Here is a 22,413-nt window from a genome sequence, read left to right on the forward strand (position 1 = left end):
GAGGTTCTCTTGAATAATAATCAGCTTAAAAATCATTTACTTGGGAGAGGGTGGTTGGGTTATGGACATTGGGGAAGGTATGTGCTATGAAGTGTGTAAACCTGGCAATTCACAGACCTGTACCCCTGGGGCTAATAATACATTACATGTTAATTTTAAAAAATCAATCATTTACTTATCTTTGCAAAAATTGTTAAAATCCTAACATTACTGTACTGCTCTTTAGTGACCACTCAAGCAGCCGAGCAACATTGTACCTTCTCAGCAAGCATCCCCTTCAACATCTAAGCTGTCTCTTTTCTCCCCCCTTTCATTCTACCTCATCTTTCATTTTTGTGCTCATTCATTCATCTCCCATTCTTCATCTCTGGGAGTGGCAGATGCTAAGCAGTATGACTGGTTTGTATTTTCTGGTCCTTTCCCATTCCTTTAATTCTAAATGAGAAAAAGTTCATTGTTCCTATATGGTTTCTAGGTTTGGTAACAATTTGGTATTTTGTTACAAAAATAGGGAGTTACCTAGGAACAAAACCATTCATTTTTGCAAAAAGCAATCTCAAGACTTTCTCCTTCTGCTCCCAGGTCAAATCTCCAATATCCACATTTCCTTGAATATCAGTCCTAAAGAATTTCAAACAAAAAAAAAGAAAAAATATATAGCCAAATAAGCATCTCATCTTTCTAAAAAAAATAAGAAATATGTAAACATGAGAAAATTTCCAAACCATAACTGAATATTAAGAGGCTAACAAATATAAAGACTACAAAGCAAACTGTGTCCGTTACAAAATCATAAAGTTGAAATGGATATCAATAGGCTAGCCATTCTGAAATGTTAGTCAATAAGATAAAAATAAGAAAAACTGTAATAAGAAAAAGGTTTGTGCTCAAACATTAAGCAAATAAGCAAAATAGAAAGTTGCAATATAATATGCATTGAGATACAAAGACAAAAGGAACAAAACAGCCACAGAAAAGTTATTTATAAGATGAGATTATTCTTAAATTCCTTTTAACATTTTTTTGGTATCAGATATTTTGCTATGAAAACAGAGTAACAAGAGGTAGGTTTAGAAAATTACACATAACTTAGCCTATTTTCTTACCTTGAAATAAACCTGCAGCTAAGCCTTTCAGGCAGGTCTTTATCTATACTATCACTTCCCAGGGGATTTGTAGTCTATTTGCTATCTGTGAAAGCTGGCTGACACTGTAGAGAGTACTGATGCTATTCAATGTAAGAAGCGTTTTGCAGATAGTTCTATTGGGGTAGTTTTCTTTAAAAGTTTAGGTTTGGCCTTATGATCACCGTATACTTCAACTTTCCTTCCCCAATCTGCCTCTTAAGCAGATGATGTAATATTCTAATCACCATTTCTGCCCTGCTGGTACAGTCAATAGTACACTGTGGTTAAGATGAGAAGTTGTTCAATAGCATAAATGTCAGCACAGGGCAGAAGAGGAAGAGTCTGGTTTCTGTAATAACGATGTAGAGAATCACTTTATATACCACCCTCTTAAAACTTACTTATTACTTTGGAGCCAAAAATATAAAAGAAACTGCCTTATGTATGGTGGGGACTCAATTTCCTTGACATATTAAATTTTAAAAAAGGAAATTATAGCAAATCTCTTAGTAATGGAAGTAACAGACTTCTGAATATGGCAAAAAGTTTTAAAAATCATAGCATGGACATTTTTGAATAACAGTCTTGTCTTTCAAAGGCCACTGACCATGTCTAACCCTCCCAACAGCTATATAATTTAAAAGAAACTGCAAATTAGTCAATTATAAACCAAAGCAGAAAACTTACTTGGAAGCACTGTTAATATTAGTACATAGTAGTAGGGAGTCCTTTTGAGTTTTGTGAGTTAAGGCCTTTGAAGAGCCTGGGATATAAGACTTTTTTTTTTTTTTCCAGAATAATCTTTAAAATACACTATAATTCATGGTTTAAGAGTGTACTGACAGACAAAAATGCTAACAGGAAACAATCATTGTATCCAGTCAACAACTGTCTCAAGCATTCTGCTACCTTTATCACAGTGGCAGTAGATCTCTGGAGGATATTTTGGAAAATCATGGGGACTTTCAGTTAAAACAATGATGGGGGCCCACTACTGGATGTCCTCCAATCCATGGGACAGTTCTGTACAATAAAAAATTATCACAAAGAACTGTTATATTGGTTTTTTAAATTATATGTTTAGTTAGATATTATTACCTATGAATTTCATCTCAGAATAGTAAAGGAAATATTACAAAATATTTGTGAAAATACACTTATCAAAAATGTTTAAACTGAATCTGAACAAACCTCTGTAATGAGTTTGCAGAAAGTAAAATAAAAGAACACATTAAAAGATACTACAATGACATTCTGTGGAACAAATGATCTAGTCTCTTTAAGAAGTATCTGTGATGAAAAAAGGGAATCTACTAAGCCCCACATACTGTGCTAAGCATAGGGGTTATAAAGATGAGTAAGATAGTTCCTGCCCTCAAATAATTTACTGAGTAATCTATTCAATATCTAGATATTAGCAAACTGAACTTCTGAACTTACTTCTCTAAAGGGCACAAAAATAGCACAAAAGAAAAAAAATAGTAAAAATATGATTAGTACCATTTCTCAGCCTCCATAAGATCTTGATTCACACTGTTGGTGCTGTGCTCTTTGCCATCAAACGTTCGGATTTTGGGATATTCTGTTCTTCCTGCACATGCCTCTCTCATTTTCAAATTGAAAGCAGCTTGTGCTACCCGTTTATAATGCTTCCTGCTAAATAGGATCTGTTGCTTCACTTGGTGTAGAGCATCTAAAAAGAACCTTTCCACTTCTGTTCTCTCGTCCAGTATGTTCTTGGCCAGCTTCTTTACTCGATTCATTTCTTTGTCCTTCATCTGGAGAAGTTGCTGCAGCTTGTCAATTTCAACCTGCCCTGCTTCGTTCTCTATCATTGCCTGTTGCTGTATTTTACAAACTTCAATCTCAAACTCTCTGGTCATACAACTCAGGGCAGTCTCCAAGCTTACCACCTTCTTCTGAAGAGTTTGGATTTGCAATCTTTGCTGGGTAAGTTGCATAATCTTTTCCTTAACCAACAGGTCATTGATCTCCTAAAAACAAAGATGAGAGATGTGAGAGGGTTTTTTTAGTCAATTTCAGAACTTAAAAGTTCCTAATTTTCATTACTTCATGAGATTTAAATTTGATGCCAGGTTGAGATGGTGATATTTGGTGTTCTGTGTACGGAGAGTAAAATACATCTGAGGGTTGTTCTTCTCTGGGCTTGTGAAGGCCATTACTTTTGCTAAGTAAGAAACAGTCCTTCCCCCAAAATTCTGAAACTTTAAATATTTTGTATTATCAGAAAGGGTGATTTCAAAATCAGTAAAACAATATAGTAATACACTAACAACTATATCCTGGAAATTGTTGCCTATCATCGGGTATAGGCTAGTTGCCTATTTCTTTTTCATTTTCCCTTTCCACCTTAGTGATAAAACTCTAGTTTTATTCAGGAGGGCAGGAAGCCCACCTGAAAATTCTCAGTCTCCCTTGTGGTTCAGCAAAGCCATATAGCTAAGTTAAGTCAATGAAATTTAAGTAGAAGTGTGTGCAGGACTTCCAGGAAGGCATCTAAAGGGAGGGGCAGACTTTTTTCCTCCTTGTCCTTTTTCCTTCCTGTTTGAGTAATGGTTAGCGTTCCAGCAGCTGCTTTGGGCCATGAGGTGACTTTGGGGATGTCAGCTACACACTGCACAGCAGAGTTAAGGAGACTGAGTTCTGTTGGTTTTGTGGCACTAGCATTCCAGCTCTGGTTTGCTAACCTCCAGACATCCTTTAGGGGAGAGAATAAACCCTTACCTGGCAAAGCCATTGTTGTCAGGACAGCTAGAGCTGAACCTATATCTAAGTGACTCAGAGATCAACTCTAAGCTAAGCAAAGTAAAACCAGTATTGTAAGGTAGTGAAGGATAGGAGCTATTTATGTTTCTGATACATTCTTTATGAAACCAAGCCCAATCCTTCTCATGTCATTCTCATAATTAAGCCTTTCAGATGAGAAAGGTACATTATCCAGACAGAAGAAAAATGATCCCATTGTCCTTATTTTACTCAATTTTTCATATTTACCAACCCAATCCTTAAACAAACAAACAAAAAGCAGAAAGATAGGAAATGAAGCCTAAATGAAGTGGGAACCTTTTGATGTAAAAGGAAAGTCTGAGTCTCTTGCAACTTCTGGGAGTTTTTTTGTAGAGCATCAGCTTCCTTCAGATGGTATGCGAGAGCTTTCTGGAGATAGACATTCTCTTTAAAAACAGATCTTCCAGCATCGTTCAATTGCCTGAAATAGATAGACATAAGATCCCAAAATATAGGGCTAAGTATTAGATATTACCAAACTGGAACAATGATTGCCTTATCCCCCGATATTAAAAATAATGACCACCACTTATTTAGTTAATGGTGGGTACTCAACTGTTAGGTGGGGATCTTATGACTAGATTCTCACCAATGGAAAAGTGAAAAGTTATGTGTTACTTCCAGTCCAAGGTGGTTAAGAGCAGACAGGAATTTCCCATGCTCTCTCCTGTCCACATGATTGGATGTGAAGAAATCCAAGATGGAAGCAGCTCCGGTTCCTGAATCACCACTCAAGTAGAGCTATCGGACTCTCACTGGATTGTTAAGTGAGCAAGAACTAAACCATTGAGACTTGAGAGTTAATTTATTAATAACAATTAAATGTTACTTTCCCTAACATACTTCATGACAACTCTGTATGGTTGCTATGATTATCTGGATTTTTAAATGAAGAAATTTAATCTCAAAAATGTTAGGAAATCTTCTGACAGTCAGTCGGTCAGTATACAGACTGGGAACCAAAGTCTAACTTCAAAGCTGGAGTTCTTTCCTCCAACCAACCCTGATACAGAAAGGGTGTGTGGGAAAGGGGTCGGGACACAAAGAGAAACAGTGAGGGAAAGTAAACAAGAAAATTTGAAGAAAGCAAAGCAAGAGAGAAGGGGAAGACAACATGGTAATAACAAAACACACCGGCGAAGAGGTCAGAGAGGCTATGAGAAAGGAAAAGGAGACAGCAGTCTCTTACACAACAGCTTCATGGTGAGCTCTCTCCGCCAGCATTATTATCTTCTTCTCAGCCTCTTGTTCTAGTCGGTGCTAAAAAAGAAAAAGAGGCTATTTTAATACAGAGTTCAAAAAGTGAAGTATTGATTTCATAATGTGAAATAAAATACTCCGGTCACATAACCCAGTGTAGGGAACTCCAAGTACTGGTGGAGGAGCTAGCAGAGAGGAGCGTGTGAACATAGGAACCTCAGGATACCTCCGGGCCTTCCCGCTGAAGAAGCAACATGACAAGAAAATACCACCTCCCCCCCACAAAAAAAAATCCACATCAGTATTGGAAAGCAGAGCTGGGAGAAATTTCTGCTAAATATCAAGTGGCAAGAGTAATTTATTTACTTATGCAGCATACTGTTACTGGGCACTAATATTGTACCAGATTTTTTAGATGCTGGAGATTCTGTGGTGGAAAAAGAGATAAAGTCCCAGATAAAATCTCACCTTATATTCTAGGTGAGATCCAAGCAACAATATTAAACAATATTAAAATTAAAATTCATTGAGCATTACTATGTGCCAGGCATGGTTCTAAGAGCTTTACATTTACTATTTACTTCTCACAACAACCCTAAGAATTAGACAATCCTTTTTTTTTTTTTAAGATTTTATTTATTTATTTGACAGAGATCACAAGTAGGCAGAGAGGCAGGCAGAGAGAGGACGAAGCAGGCTCCCCGCTGAGCAGAGAGCCCGATGTGGGGCTCGATCCCAGGACCCCAGGATCATGACCTAAGCCAAAGGCAGAGGCTCCAACCCACTGAGCCACCCAGGTGCCCCTAAACACCATTATTATCCAAAAACAAGGACTGAGGAAACAAAAAGGGGAAAGAGAAGTTAGTGACTTGCCCAGAGTCAGATAGCTCGTAAGTGGCAGAGCAGAGATTCATAGCAGGCAAGAGGACGCTGTACCACCTCCCTAATAAGTAAACAAATAAGAGAATTGACTGTGATAAATGCTGTCAATGCAGTCAGTGAGTTAATGACACAGACAGTAATTGAGGGAGATTTTTAGATTGGGGTTTAGGGACTTTATCTCTGAGGAAATAACATTTGAGCTCTGAAGAATGAGAAGAGTCAGAGCTAGAGGAAGAACATTCCAGAAAGGAAAAGCAAAGTATAAAAATATGCCATTGGGAAAGGGCTTGGTGGTTCAGGGGACAGAAAGGATTAAATGGGGAGACAACACAAAACACCAATAACCTGAGGGAAGTCTTTCATATGACCACGTGGAGCATGGAGCGCGCTACAGTTTGAAAAGCTTACTGGAAAGCCGGCTGCCATAAGCCAGCAGCACTGAGGTTCACGCCAGCTCAGGAGTCCATACTTAACCAGGTGGTTTACCCCTGACACGGTGAGATGGCTCCTGCGCAGCTGGCCATCCCAGCACTCACTCCCAGCCTCCCTTTTCCTTCCCAGTTCCCACTAGGGTCTAGAAAAAAAACACACTCACTTTTCCAGCATCCTATATAATATGGTTCTGGCCAATGAGATAGATGTGAGAAGAAATCTGCTAAGAGCTTCTGGGAAAGCTTTTCTGGTTTGCAGATCAGAAAGAAAAGCTACAACAGCTGGAGCCTTCCCTTCTTCCTGCCTTAAACACAGACAAATCTTAGAGCTGCCTTAACCATCTTGCATGTATGAAGGAAAGGCCAGCAGCCACCTACTTCCCGACATAAACATCCTATTTATATAAGCACTGTCAGTCAGGTGTGCTATAAACTGACCAAGCACTCCTAACCTTTGTTTGTAGAACGCTACAGTTAGCAGAGAAGAGATCAAGCTTAAGGCGGACCGAGTTTTGGAAAAAGCAATTGAAAGCAACCCATGCCTGAGGACTTCCATTCCTAACAGTGCCAGGAAGTGCCCCAGAGGGTAAAGCACCAAGATTCTGCTCCTGCCCCACTCCTAGGTTACATCAACTGGGCATCTAGAGCCACTTTTTGAAGCAAATCCTTTATCTAAACCTGATATGAGTACTTATTAGCCCCACTCTTAACTTGCTACATCCCTATGGATTTCTGAAAAAAATGTTTTCAGTTCTTCCCAAGAATGAAAAATTAGAAGAATTAAAGAAAAACCATGGTTCCTTTGAAAAGCCTGTGTAGAAGAGAAGTGTGTGCACTTCCACAATTCGGAGAATTAACATCAGAAGCACAGAGAAAATGGCAGTTTGTGATATGCTAAGGAACATTTTTGAGCCCCCTTTTATGAACACCCTTAGTTTAGCTTGGCTTAACCAGGGAAACACCTTCATGTGTACCAGAGTGACCTCTCCCCTCCTAGCCCCCCTATATGATGTGGTACATGGGGCTCCCTTCCACCAGGGGAACACCAAGCTGCAGGGGTGTGTCCTGGAACCTTGGTAAGATGACAATCCCTCCTGAGGATTTCAAGAATCTCTAACTAGGGGCACCTGGGTGGCTCAGTCAGTTAAGCATCTGCCTTCAACTCAGGTCATGATCCCAGGGTCTTGGGACTGAGCCCTGGACTGGGCTCCCTCCTCAGCAGGGAGTTTGCTTTTCCCCTTCTCCCGCCTCTTTCCCCTATCCCCTTCCTCTACCCCTCCCCCTCTTTCCCACTCTCCCCTCCTCCTCTCTCTCTCTTTCTCCTCCTTCCCCTCCCCCTACTCATGCTCGTCCTCTCTCTCTCTCTCAAAAATAAATAAAATCTTTAAAAAAACAATCTCGGGGCGCCTGGGTGGCTCAGTGGGTTAAGCCGCTGCCTTGGGCTCAGGTCATGATCTCAGGGTCCCGGGATCGAGTCCCGCATCGGGCTCTCTGCTCAGTGGAGAGCCTGCTTCCTCCTCTCTCTATCTCTCTGCCTGCCTCTCTGCCTACTTGTGATTTCTCTCTGTCAAATAAATAAATAAAATCTTTAAAAAAAAAATAAAAATAAAAAATAAAAAAACAATCTCTAACTAGAGGGGGAAAAGGACTAAACATTGAGATATCCTGAACAAGTTTTGTTTCCCCTGGGTTTTTTTTGTTTGTTTGTTTGTTTGTTTTTTACTTCTGCTGTGACTTGATAATTCTCTAATAAGATCCAAAGGAAAGGTTCACATGTCTCAGAATGCATATAGATACTTCTATCCTTTTAGTAAACAAAATATTTTTTAAATAAAGTATTTCTTAATTAACTCTAAAATGTCGTACCTTTTCTTCAAAAAATCTGCCCTCCAGTCTTCGAAGTGTCTCCTGATGTTTCCTCTCTGTGTTCCTTAAATTCTCCTTCAGCTATAATTAAAACAACAACAATAGATCAATAGGAAATGGGGGGATTGAGGCATATTCCTGGAAAAGTCTCAGTAAAGAAACATTTTCTGTTACACATTATTTCTTAATCCTGAACACAGAAAAACCCCATGTCCCTGCCCATGAGTACCATCTCGCAGACCAATCTTCTACAGACTTACAAGATCAGTACTGAGTTTTTATAAAAGCTATTCATGAGCAACTGTTCCCAAGACAAGTTGTTTTCATAATCATATATTTTATATATCATGTAGACTGATAGAATCATAATATTTTAGAATTGGGGCACCTGGCTAGCTCAGTCAGAGGATAGATAGTGCAACTCTTGATCTTGGGATCATGAGTTCAAGCCCCATGTTGGGTATAAAGCTTACTTAAATAAATAAACTTTTTAAAAAATAATATTTTAGAATAGAAAGAGATCTTAAGAGTCATACTTAATATAGGATTCCTTGTATGAGAAAAATATCTAGAGACAGAAGTATCACTAATTCAAATCTCATTAATTCATTAGTATTTCATAGTTCCCATTTTTAGAAAATTCTTCCTAGCATTAATCTAAAACACGTTTCCCTAAGATTCTCTCTCTCTCTCTCTCTCTCATCTCTCTGTGTCAAACAAATAAATAAAATCTTTTTTAAAAAAAGAAAAAAATATGTAATGGCATTGAAAAATGTTCACAATTAAAGTAAAAGAGTCAGTTAACTGTACATAATGACCTCATTTGTTTATGTATTTATTTTATTTATTTGAGAGAGAGAAAGCATGAGAGCAGGTTGAGGGACAGAGGGAGAGGCAGACTCACCACTGAGCAGGGAGCCCAATATGGGACTAGATCCCGGGACTTCAGGATCATAACCTGAGCTGAAGGCAGCCATTTAACCCACTGAGCCACATAGGCACCCCAATTTTAAATGTTTCTAAATAGAGGAAGAAAAGGGGGAAGAATATAAACCAAGATATTTACCGGGTATCTCTAGGTAGTATAATTGTCAGGGGAGGGCTTAATTTTCTTCTTTCTTACCAGCTAGATTTGTCAAAAGAAAAAAAACTAAAACAAATTATTAAAAATAACTGCAACCTACCATTGTATACTCCTTCTGTTAATCACATAGAAATAATTTTTTCTTTAAAATTTATGCTTTGAGGGCGCCTGGGTGGCTCAGTGGGTTAAGCCGCTGCCTTCGGCTCGGGTCATGATCTCAGGGTCCTGGGATCGAGTCCCGCATCCGGCTCTCTGCTCAGCGGGGAGCCTGCTTCCCTCTCTCTCTCTCTGCCTGCCTCTCCATCTACTTGTGATTTCTCTCTGTCAAATAAATAAATAAAATTAAAAAAAAATTTATGCTTTGAATAACTTGTGATAATCTAAATTTAGTTACCTTCTTTTAATTTGTATAGTGAATTCTATATATACATTATAATTAATTTTCTTCCATTATGTATACACCTCCTTCTCATTTTAAGTTCACACGCCCCTATACCTGCCTTAATTCTTCCATATTTGGGATTCCAGAGAACCACCTTATTTTTTCCCATAGCCCAGTATCTTTTGCCTTTGAATTTTTAGTCTGCCAGGCCTGTGCCGCTTTTTGAAGAGTTCAAAATCTATTTCTCCATTAGGTGGCAATATTGTTCTTAAAAAAAAAAAGAAATCATACCAGCAGCCCACTAGAATATGCACTAGTTAATTCACTGATTCAGAATGTATACCTATACCTATACTTCTGATAGCTATTTTGAGAGTTCCAAAAAAAGTTATGGATCTTAACTTGATTCAGTCTTCAACATTTTCATATAAATTTTTTTATATTCCTTTTAGGAAATTTTTAAGCTTTTTTGAGGAATTATTAACAGTAAAGTATTTCAAGTATATAATGTGATTTGATATGCATATATATTATGAAAGGATTCTTCCCATCTAGTTAGTAGAAAACTTGATATTCCTTTAATTACATTTTTAATGAAAACACCTACTCAGCATTTAACAAAGATTTATGGAGCATTTACTATGTATCTTACATTTCAATGAATACAAAGAAACAACCCCTGCTCATGCCTCAAAGATTGTAACCTAGCAGGGGAGATAAGACAAATGATAAATATAAAAACGTAGAATGGGCTAAGGGGTATAAAAGAGATACAAAATGCTTGGAAATACACAAAGAAAATTATTACTTTTTTTGCTAATAATCTTTTTATTTTTTCCCTTTTCTCCAGCTTTATGAGGTAAATAGACATACAACATTGTATAAATCTACAGTGTACAATGTGTTGATCTGACACACTTAAATATTGCGAAATGATTACCACCCTAGAATTAGCTAACACCTCCATACTGTCACCTAATTGTCATTTCTTTTTTGTGGTAAGAACATTTAAGATCTACTTTCTTAGCAAATTTCAAATATATAATACAGGATTATTAGCTGTAATCACCATGCTGTCCATTAGATTCCCGAGAATTTATCAATCTTAGAACTGCCTCGTATCCCTCTCCCTACCAGCTGGGGTAACCTTTAATCTATTGTTTCCCTGAGTTAGGCTCTATTTAGATTCCACATATAAGTGATATCACTCAGTATTTATCTTTCTGATTTATTCCACTTAATACTCTCAAGTTTCAGCCAAGCTATCATGAATGGAAAGAAAGCATTATTTTTTTTTTAATCTTTTAATTCTTTAAAAAGATTTTATTTATTTGACAGAGACCACAAGTAGTAGGCAAAGAAGCAGGCAGAGAGTAGAGAAAGGGAAGCAGGCTTCCTGCTGAGCAGAGAGCTAATGCGGGGCTCAATCCCAGGAACCTAAGATTATGACCTGAGCCTAAGACAGAGGCTTAACCCACTGAACCACCCAGGTACCCTCACCTTTCTTTTTCTCTTTTTTTTTAAAGAAAGTTAATACTTTTAAACATGACTCTCGGGACCACCTTAAGGAGAACATGAATTTGATCTGAGCTTTTGAAGGATAGGTAAAATTTTAAGGGATAAAGATCTACTGGAGATATATTCCAGTTAAACGAAACACTGTGAACTATGTAGAAATGGCAAAAAAAAAAAAAAAAAAAAAAAAAAAAGACTTTAGGGATGAGTTAATATCCAGTTTGGGTGGATTAAAGGGTATGCACATGGGGAGGTGGAGTACAAGGAGAAAATTAATGTTCCAAAGTAGGTGTGGGGTCTTGACTTTAACACCAAGGCATCCGGAAAATACTGGGTTTTACAACAGAGAAATACTAAAGAAGATTCTTCAGGGAGGTGATCAGAACATTCCTGCATCAAAACATACTTTGGACTATGGTCCTGTGGTGGTTTTAAAATATATCAGCAACTTCTATGATTTCCAAGGCTAGCTCAAGAAAGGGATAGCTTCTGTCTGGCTTTCCTTGGGATTACTCGCTTTAGGTAAAGTCATCAACCAAATTGTGAGGACACTCAGTGCACCTTTGTAAGGCCCCCATGGGAAGATGTTGACTCCAACCTGACGGTGTGTGAATTGGCGCCTGGGAACAGATCCTCAAGTTTTAATCAAGCCTCCAGATGATTGAGGCCTGGGTCGGTATCTTGATTGCAACTTCATGAAGGGCCCTGAACCAGAACTGCCCGGTTAAACTGATCCCAAATTTCTGACTCGTGGAAACTGTGCTTTTAACAAATGTTTCTCATGGTTTTAAGCTCTAGACTTTCTGCAGTAACAGGTTACTAATGTAGGTGAAAAAAGAGGGAGTAGGACTAGAGGTACTGCACTGGGATTCAGATCACCGGGCCTCTGCTGCCAGCTCTATAACTCACCATGACAGTCACTTAACATCTTTGTGTCTGTTTTCTTGTCTGTAGAAGGCTTAAATAAGCCCTAAAGTTTCTTCCAGTTCTATGATTCCATGAACTTCATGAAAGGATTTAGTTTTAGATGGTTGCCTTATAACTCTCATTTAGCAAGTTTTATTATTGTTGTTATTGTTGCTGTTGTTGTTATTATTATTATTATGATTATTATTATTTTTTAAAGATTTTATTTATTTATTTGACAGACATCACAAGTAGGCAGAGAGGCAGGCAGAGAGAGGAGGAAACAGGCTCCCTGCTGAGCAGAGAGCCCTATGTGGGGCTTGATCGCAGGACCCTGGGATCATGACCTGAGCTGAAGGCAGAGGCTTAACCCACTGAGCCACCCAGGCGCTCCTACTATGATTATTATTATTTAAGAGGCCCAATGCCCATCCTGGAACCCAATGCAGTGCTTGAACTCACACTCCTGAGATCAAGACCTGGGCTGAGATCAGGAATCAGATACTTAACAACTGAGCCACCCAGGTACTCTGCAAGTTTTATTATTAAGTACTAATCTAGGAACTAGTGAGGAGGGACAAGGATATATGCAAATAGATGACTTGTCTCAGTTTACGAAATTAAAGAACAACACTTTAAGAACTTTAAAGGTCTGGAAACTTGGGGTACCTGGGTGCCTCAGTTGGTTAAACAGCTGCCTTCGGCTCAGATCATGATCTCCAGGTCCTGGGATCGAGGCCCGTGTCAGGCTTCCTGCTCAGCAAGCAAGGAGTCTGCTACTCTCTCTCTCTTTCTCTCTCTCTCTAGCCCTCTGCCCCTCCCCCTCTATTCATTTTCTCTCTCTCTCTCTCTCAAATAAATAAAACCTTTTTTTAAAAGATTTTATTTAGGGCGCCTGGGTGGCTCAGTGGTTGGGCCGCTGCCTTCGGCTCGGGTCATGATCTCTCGTCCCGGGATCGAGTCCCGCATCGGGCTCTCTGCTCGGCAGGGAGCCTGCTTCCTCCTCTCTCTCTCTCTGCCTGCCTCTCTGCCTACTTGTGATTTCTCTCTGTCAAATAAATAAATAAATAAATCTTTAAAAAAAAAAAAAAAGATTTTATTTATTTATTTGACAGACAGAGATTACAAGTGGGCAGAGAGGCAGGCAGAGAGAGAGGGGGAAGCAGGTTCCCCACCAAGCAGAGAGCCCGCTGTGGGGCTTGATTCCAGGACCCTGGGATCATGACCTGAGCCGACGGCAAAGGCTTTAACCCACTGAGCCACCTAGGTGCCCCTCCATACAACATTCTAAGAGGAGACACATGATATTATAGCTACATTCTACAAGTGGAGAATCTGAGACCCAAGAGAAGTTAACAGACTATCCAAAGCCATACAGCTATCAGCTGCAGAACCAGGACATGAACTCCATAATTTCAAATACTACATTGCCTCACCTGACTTATTCATTTCTCATATACCCTTTTGATTTGGCAATTAGTTAAATGGTAAATAGAAATGATGCAGGAACTCTGGTTTCCCATCAAAGCTTCTTCTTGTTAAATGCGACTCTGGGTAGCTCAAGGAGGGCTTGAGAGGTAGTGCATGCTTGGAGAACACCATGCTCAAGAGTGAGAGGCACTGAAAGGGATGGTGGAAGGGCCTTAAGTAATACTCATGGTTATAATCATAATTTTAGCAATAGTAATAATGTGGCAGGATCAGCAACACGTAATACTGACCACACATTGCTATGAATTTGTAACAGATTATTTCATTTAGTCTTCACAAAGACCCTTTAAAGTTGGTACCATTATTCTCACCTCCATGGTTTAGATGAGGAAATTTAACAAGATATCCAAGTAGTAAACACAGTATACTCTAGCCATCTGACTTCAGAGCATCAATTTTTAGCCCCTCTACTACATGAAATATGGTTATCTTAGGTCATAATACTACTACTATTACTAGTAATAGCAGCAATGTTCAGTTGCACATTGGAGCAGGCTCATACCAGAAATTTTGCTAGCATGTTGTTAAATTGTTGGTAGCTTGGAATTGGCTATAATAAAAGTATTTATACTAAGGAAATCAGCAAATGCTACAAATCAGGACTTTTGTCTGCAAAGAGCTACATGCCACTATAAATGTAATTTTCACTTACATGACATATGCTATTTTAAGCACTTTAAATATATGAAAACTCATTTAGTCCTTAAAACAACCCTATGAGCCTATGAGTAACCCTTATTATCTTCATTTTACAGATCAGGCAACCAAGGTATAGAGAGGTTAAGGAGCTTGCCCAAAATCTCAAAGCTGATTTCAGCTACTATCCCCAGCATAAATGCACCATTTATTACACTGGCATTAGTGCAGTAAAACTATATTCTGAGCTGAGTGGATGGAAAGAAAGAGAAAAAGTACAGCAAGGTCAGAGAAACTTTCAGGAAGTACTCATTTTTCCTTGCCCTGCCCACCCTTACCTATCGAGTCTTCTAAAATGTTCTAAAATCATCCTTCATCAGTCTCAACCTATTTTTCTTTAGGACTTTGCTACTTTGCCCCTAATGTTTCCCAAGATATGTAATTTACTCCTCCCTTCCTCCCTCCCTTCCTTCCCGCTCTCCCTCCCTCCTTCCTTCCTTTTCTTTATTTTCATTCATTCATTCATTCTTTCCCTAAGATTTTGTTTATTTATTTGAGAGAGAAAAAGAGCATGAAAACAGGGAGGGGGAGAAGCAGACTCCCCACTGAGCAGGGAGCCTGACTTGGGTCTTGATCCCACCCAGATCCTGGGATCATGACTTGAGCCAAAGGCAAAGAAAGGCTTAACCGACTGAGTCACCCAGGTGCCCCTGTAATTCGTTTCTTACTGAAATCACTCCAAAGGTTTAATTGCTGATTAATGTGGAAGGGTGTGTTGGCTAAGATTTGGTAAAGTCACAAAAAAAAATGCTTAGAAAAGTCTTAGAGAGGCACCTGGCTGGCTCAGTGGGTTAAGCCACTGCCTCCAGCTCAGGTCATGATCTCAGGGTCCTGGGGTAGAGCCCCACATCAGGCTGTCTGCTCAGCGGGGAGCCTGCTTCCCCCTCTCTTTCTGCCTATCTGCCTACTTGTGATCTCTCTCTCTCTGTCAAATAAACAAATAAATAAATAAATAAATAAAGTCTCAGAAATAAGACCTGCTCCTGGTGTTACACTCATTATGTCTTCCACTTTCTCTCAGATAACCTCTAAAATGTCAAAGGGAGTCCTTTACCATCTCACAGGAGTAAATGTCTATGAAGGCTTTTGCACACATTAGTACTGTGATACTCACTTTATTGTGGCACTCTGGAACCGAGCCTGCAATATTTCCGAGGTATGCTTGTCGTTAATTCTAATCGCCTTTATTTAAAGAAATAAAGAAACTTACGTCATCTAATTCTTTCTCCACTTGGATTTTTCTCTTCTGGAATTGTTTTATTGTTTTCAGCTCTGTCTGAATCATGCCAATTTCTCTGGCTTTTTGATGAAACTGTCCCTCCAGCTCATTTATTTGCACAGTATACTTTTGTTCCTGCATGCAAAAATGAGTTAGGAAATGAGTTAGACAAAAGAGTTAGGAAAAAGAACAGAAACCCCACAGAGTTGTGTTCCCTTTGAAGCCTTGGGCCATATGTCTATCTTTGAAGAAATGTTCCTTTTTTATTTTTGCATAAAGTTTCACTTTTTTTTTAATAAGATTTTATTTATTTATTTGACAGAGAGAGATCACAAGTAGGCAGAGAAGCAGGAAGAGAGAGAGAGAGGAGGAAGCAGGCTCCCTGCAGAGCAGAGAGCCCGATGCGGGACTCGATCTCAGAACCCTGAGATCATGACCTGAGCCGAAGGCAGCGGCTCAACCCACTGAGCCACCCAGGCGCCCTAAAGTTTCACTTTTTGTTAGAAGATGCCCAAGTGCCTTGAATAAGAAAAAAATTCTTAAATGAGCTGATCTTACACAGAAAATGCAGATAACTATTAAAAAGAGGTATGAGAAGACTAAGTACATCTTTAATTTGTAAGACAAATAATACCCCTAACCCTAAATTAAAATTAGTGAACCAAGAGATAAAGGAAGGGCCAATATCTCTAATAAATCAACAAAGGAGGAGAAGTTGGGAAAAAAGAAAGGAAGGGAAGAGGGAGGAAGAGAAGGCTGAGAATGAGGAGGAAGGGTAGAAAAGGAGAGAAGAGGAAAAAAGGAGGGAGGAAGTGGAGGAAGAACGGGTCAATAACACAATTTTTAAAATGAATGAAATACCAAAAAGAAAGGCAAATGACCCTCAAACCTGAACAAATGCTCAACCTAGCTCATAATAAGAGAAATACAAATTAAAATACACTAAAATACCCTTTCTAACCCATTATGCTGACAAAAATCAATTCTGACAATGTACTCTGGTATATTGTGAAGACATGGATAGGAATTAGATTTCACAGAATACAGCATTTTGATAGATTTCGACTTTGGAGCCTATAAATAGTTTACGTAATTATATAATTATATAATTTTAGATGCACAATTTAATGTGATTCTAAAAGTCAAAAGCAAAATGTATTCTTGAGTTGGTGGCATAACCTCACAGGAATTATTTCGAATGGTAATATAATTTGATCATAGATCCCTATTGGTATATATCCTAAGGGGGAAAAGCACCCCCTAAAATCTTAAAACTGTTTCCACTAATCTATGTTAGTGGTAATATTGGTATTAGTGTTTTGTGACTGTGGGTGTATTGAGGTTTGAAACAACTACTCAATTATACCAATATCATTAAGAACAGGAGTTTGGGGAAAGCATCCCCCTTGGGCAGTGGGGGAGCTCATAACCTCGTGGGTAGCAGCTCTAACAGCAACAGCGAATATTAGGGATGGCAGCAGCTGCAACACGACCTGCAAGCCCAGAAGTTTTTCCAGAGCTTCTCAGATCCTCTGATTGATGAGGATCCCCAGGCAGCATTAGAGAAGCTGACTAAGGCTTTCGAACATAAGCCAGATGATGCACAGTATTATTGTCAACAAACTTATTATCATGCTCTTCTTGGGAATTACCATGATGTTCTTGCTGAGGCAAAGGAATCTCTTGCACTTAATCCAAATAATTCCACTGCTATGCTGAGAAAAGGGATATGCGAATACCATGAAAAAACTATGCTGTTGTTCTGAACTTTTCTAGAACAGGAATTAGATAGGGCAGATCCTGATTTCGCTGTCTAGATTAAAAGGTGTCAAGAAGCTCAGAATGGACCAATCCAAGGTGTCTGCGTCCCAGAGGATTCATCAGTCACAAATCGAGTATGACTGGTATCAAACAATATCTCAAGTAATCATTACACTTGGGATCAAGAATGGTCAAATCAAGAATGTTCAGAAAAATAATGTGAATGTGGGATTTTTCTGAAAATCTTTCAGAAGATTTTTCTGAAAATCCCTCCCTTCTGAAGAGGGGATTTTTCCTCTTCAGAAGGGAGTCTGGAGAGGATCACAGTTTGGAACTGAGACTTCTTCATCCTATAATACCAGAACAGAGCACATTTAAAGTACTAAAAAAAAAAAAAAAAGAAAGAAAATGAAATCAAGACAGAGGCTGTGAGATGGGAAAAGCTGAGGGGCAAGGAGATGTGTCTAAACCAAAAACAGTTCATAGCAGACACAAGGAATTTATATCCGTCATCTCATTATGCAAGAAATTGGGATAAATTGGTCACTGAGATCAAAGAAGAAAAAATGAGGTGGAGGGAGGCACAGATTTTAACAAATTATTTCAGCAAAATCTATCCAGACGGTTCTGGTGATGTGAAACGTGCCATGATCAAATCACTTCCGGAGTCTGGTGGTACAGTTTTGAATACCAACCAGTCTGATGTAGGCAAAAGGAAAGTTGAAATCAATTCTCCTGGTAATATGGAATGGAAAAGTACTAAATAAATTAATTTGCTATCACTGTATCGCAAACAAAAACAAAAACAAAAACAAAACCCAAAAAACAAAAAACAGGACCTTTGGTGAGGGAGAAAGGAGACTCAGATCAAGTAATAAATCCTGTACTCCTGCATCTGAATTGAAAACATTGGTATGGGCTCATTATATAATCTTTTAAGAATACATATTTCCTACCTCTGTCCACTGAAAAGCCATAGAAAGAATGGACAAACTCAGTAGCACCACTACTACCAGATCATTTTTTAAAAAACATAATTTTATGTTATTTTTGAGCTTCTATACAATAAAGTGTGTGAGCTTTAAAGTCACTGAACTACTGAGAGGACCTATTCACTTACTCTTCTGTGCCTTAAATATCTGAGCTTGCCAGAAACCTGACCATCCAGTAAGTGAAAGCATTAATGTACCTACACACTCACCAATTTTTCCTTCTCCTCTTGGGCTTTTTCTTTTGTTTCATTCAATTGTTGTTTCAGTTTTTCAATCTGTAGAAGTTGGAAATATAGAGTCAGGAAGGTAAAGAAATTGCCCTGTATCTTACCTTTATTAAGTAGCCTAGTATTTGCATGATATTGAAACTTATGTTTTAGTTGGAGAGAAGAGAAAAGGGGACATATTCCATGCCTTCAACCTGCTATTGCCAGTTCTAAAACCTGGCTATCATCAGATTTGCTTGGATAACCAATATTTTTGTGTTAAAAAAACAAAAACAAAAACAGGGGCACCTGGTTGGCTCAGTGGGTTAAAGCCTCTGCCTTCAGCTCGGTCATGATCTCAGGGTCCTGGGATCAAGCCCTGCAGCAGGCTCTGCTCAGAAGGGAGCCTGCTTCCCCTTCTCTCTCTCTGCCTGCCTCTCTGCCTACTTGTGATCTCTCTGTCAAATAAATAAATAAAATCTTTTTTTAAAAAACCACATTTTGTTTACCATCTGAACCGTTTTTAAGTACACAGTTCAGCTGTGTTACATATATTCACAATGCTGAACAACAGATCTCTAGAACTTTTTCATCTTGCAAAACTGAAACTCTATATTTATGAGACGCTCATTTCTTTTTTTTTTAAATTTTATTTATTTATTTGACAGAGAGAGAGATCACAAGTAGGCAGAGAGGCAGGCAGAGAGAGGGGGGAATGCAGGCTCCCTGCTGAGCAGAGAGCCCGATGCGGGGCTCGATGCGGGGCTCGATATCAGGACCCTGAGATCATGACCTGAGCCGAAGGCAGAGACTTTAACCCACTGAGCCACCCAGGCACCCCTGAAACGCTGATTTCTTCTACCTACTTCCCGGCCCTTGGCAACCACCTTTCTGCTTTTCATTTTTATGATTTTGAGTGCATCAGAGACTTCATTTGAATAGAAACATACAGTATTTGTCCTTTTGTGACTGGCTTATTTCATTTAGCATTATGCCCTTGAAGTTCATCCCTGTGTAGCATGTAACAGGATTTCCTGCCTTTGAAAGTCTGCATTATATTCTATTTATGTATTTACCGCATTTTCTTTATCCGTTCCTCTGTCGGTGGACATTTGCGTTGCTTCCACCTCTTGACTGTGAATAATATTTCAGTGAACATGGGTGCACACATATTTCTTCAAGATCTTGCTTTAAATTCTTTTGGAAATTTACCCACAAGTGGATTGCTGGATCATGTGATAATTCTATTTTTAATTTTTTTGAGGAACCTACATACTGTTTTCCATAATGGCTGCACAATTTTACATTCCCACCAACAGTGCACAAGGGCTCCAATTTCTCTGCATCCTTCCCAGTGCTTGTTATTTTCTATTTTTCTGACAGTAGTAGCCATCTTAAGAGGCATCAAGTCATATCTGACTGTAGTTTTGATTTACATTTCTCTTATCTGGGTAGCTGTTTTGAAAAAAAGTTTCAAGAAGAGTACAAAGATTTCTCATATACTTTTCACCCAGTTTCGCCCAATGTGTTGTCCCTCTCTATGTATGCATAGATAGATCTAAAATATGAATATATGAATACATAAATGATACACATTTTTTCCTGAACTGAGTAACTTTAAGACATCATGCCTCTTTACCCCTAAATACCTTAGAATATATTTCCTAAGAAAAAGGATATTCTTTTAGAAGCACAGTAATCAAAATCAGAAAATTTAACATTGATATAAGACTGTTGTTTCATCTATAGTCCATATTCTAATTTTACCCATTGTCCTAGTAGTGTCCTGTATTGCAACTTATATTTTTCTGGTCTAGAATATAATCCTTGATTATGCATCACATTTAGTTATCATGTATCCTAGTCTCCTTTAATCTGGAACTGTTTCTCAGACTTTGTCTTTTAGGGTCTTGACAGTTTTGAAGAATAGCAGTCAGAGTTGGGGTTGTCTGATGTCTCTGCATGAGCGAATTCAGATTATGCATTTTTGGCATATACTGTCTAAGTGATGATGTATGCTTTTCAGTGCATTACATCTGAGGTAATTGATGTTAATTTTCATCGGTTGGTTAGACTATGTCTTCTAGGTTTCTCCACTTAAAAGTTACAACTTTACCTTTTATAGTTGTTAAAAGTTAACAACTTTTAACAAAAGTTAAAAGTTCCTAACCCTTTTATAATTATTAAGTAATTTATGGAAAGATACGTTGAGATGATGCAAGTACCCTTCTGCTCATCAAAATTTTACCATTAGTTTCAGCATCCACTGAAGATTCTTGATTATATCAATTATTACCATGATGCCAAATGGTGACTTAACTCCCCCATCCTTTTTTAAAAAATTTATTTAAATTCTAGTAATTAACATATAATGTAGTAGTTGTTTCAGGGGTTCAGGTCTGTGATTCATCAGTCATATATAATACCCAGTGCTCATTACAACACATACCCTCCCCAACATCCATCACCAACTTACCCCATCCATTTACCCCTCTTCCCCTCTAGCAACCTCATTTGTTTCCTATGATTAAGGGTCTCTTATGGTTTGTCTTCCTCTCTGGTTTCATCTTGTTTCATTTTCTCCTCTCTTCCCCTATGGTCCTCTCCTTGTTTCTTAAATTCCACATATCAGTGAGATTGTATGATAATTGTCTTTCTCTAATTGATTTATTTTGCTTAGCCTAATGCACTCTAGCTCCATCCGTGTTGTTGCAAATGGCAAGATTTCATTTTTTATAGATGCGTAATATTCGTGTGTGTGTGTGTGTGTGTGTGTGTGTGTCCTGCATCTCCTTTATCCATTCATCAGTCAGTGGATATCTGGGCTCTTTCCATAGTTTAGCTATCAGGGACATTGCTGCTATAAGCATTGGAGTGCAGGTGCCTCTTTGGATCACTACATTTGTATTTTTGGGGTAAATACCCAATGGTGCAACTGCTAGGTTGTAAGGTACCTCTATTTTCAACTTTTTCAGGAAACTCCACACTGTTTTCCAGAGTAGCTGCACCAGTTTGCATTCCCACCAACAGTGTAGGAGGAGGGTTCCCCTTTTTCTTCATCCTCGTCAACATCTGTTGTTTCCTGACTTGTTAATTTTAGGCATTCAGACTGGTGTGACATGGTATCTCATTGAGGTTTTGATTTGTCTTTCCCTAATGCCAAGTGTTGTTAAGTACGTTTTCATGTGTTTGTTGGCCATTTGGATGTCTTCTTTGGAGAAATATCTATTCATGTTTTCTGCTCATTTCTTGGATTATTTGTTCTTTGGGTGTTGAGTTTGATAAGTTCTTTTTACATTTTGGATACTAGCCCTTTGTCATTTGCAAATATCTTCTCCCATTCCATAGGTTGTCTTTTGGTTTTGTTGACTGTTTCCTTTGCTGTGCAAAAGCTTTTTATCTTGATGAAGTCCCAAAAGTTCATTTTGCCTTTGTCTCCCTTGATTTTGGAGACATGCCTAGTAAGAAGTTGCTGTGGTCAAAGTTGAAGAAATTGCTGCCTGTGTTCTCTAGGATTTTGATGAATTCCTATCTCATATTTAGGTCTTTCAACCATTTTGAGTCTATTTTTATGTATGGTGTAAGGAAATGAATGGTCCAGTTTCATTCTTCTGCATGTGGCTGCCCAATTTTCCCAACACCATTTGTTCAAGAGACTGTCTTTTTTCCATTTGATATTCTTTCCTGTTTTGTCAAAGATTCATGGATCATAGAGTTTAGGGTCCATTTCTGGGTTCTCTATTCTGTTCCAATGATCTGTGTGTCTGGTTTTGTGCCAGTACCTAACTCCCCCATTCTTTGGAAATTTAATAATTTACTACATTCTACTGTAAGGAGTAGAATGTAT

General features: G+C 38.5%; 1 protein-coding gene and 1 pseudogene across 4 annotated transcripts in view; one reads left to right on the forward strand and one right to left on the reverse strand.

The window, feature by feature from the left end:
• BBOF1 (basal body orientation factor 1) overlaps positions 1 to 22,413 on the reverse strand; it is a 38,446-nt gene that overhangs the window by 9,498 nt on the left and 6,535 nt on the right. For 2 of the 4 annotated variants that reach the window (XM_059182831.1, XM_059182829.1), the window contains exons 3-9: positions 18,570 to 18,635; positions 15,599 to 15,742; positions 8,315 to 8,395; positions 5,125 to 5,195; positions 4,212 to 4,356; positions 2,628 to 3,121; positions 520 to 621 (exon numbers count right to left, since the gene is read on the reverse strand). In XM_059182831.1, coding sequence (XP_059038814.1) covers positions 520 to 621; positions 2,628 to 3,121; positions 4,212 to 4,356; positions 5,125 to 5,195; positions 8,315 to 8,395; positions 15,599 to 15,742; positions 18,570 to 18,635 — 1,103 coding nt within the window. Of the gene's footprint in view, positions 1 to 519; positions 622 to 2,036; positions 2,151 to 2,627; positions 3,122 to 4,211; positions 4,357 to 5,124; positions 5,196 to 8,314; positions 8,396 to 15,598; positions 15,743 to 18,569; positions 18,636 to 22,413 lie in introns of those variants that run through there. The other 2 variants (XR_009355838.1, XM_059182830.1) reach the window with 2 other exon arrangements.
• On the forward strand, positions 17,079 to 18,135 carry LOC131835432 (protein SGT1 homolog; annotated as a pseudogene).

Source organism: Mustela lutreola, chromosome 7 (genome assembly GCF_030435805.1).
Source record: "Mustela lutreola isolate mMusLut2 chromosome 7, mMusLut2.pri, whole genome shotgun sequence".
NCBI lineage: Eukaryota > Metazoa > Chordata > Mammalia > Carnivora > Mustelidae > Mustela > Mustela lutreola.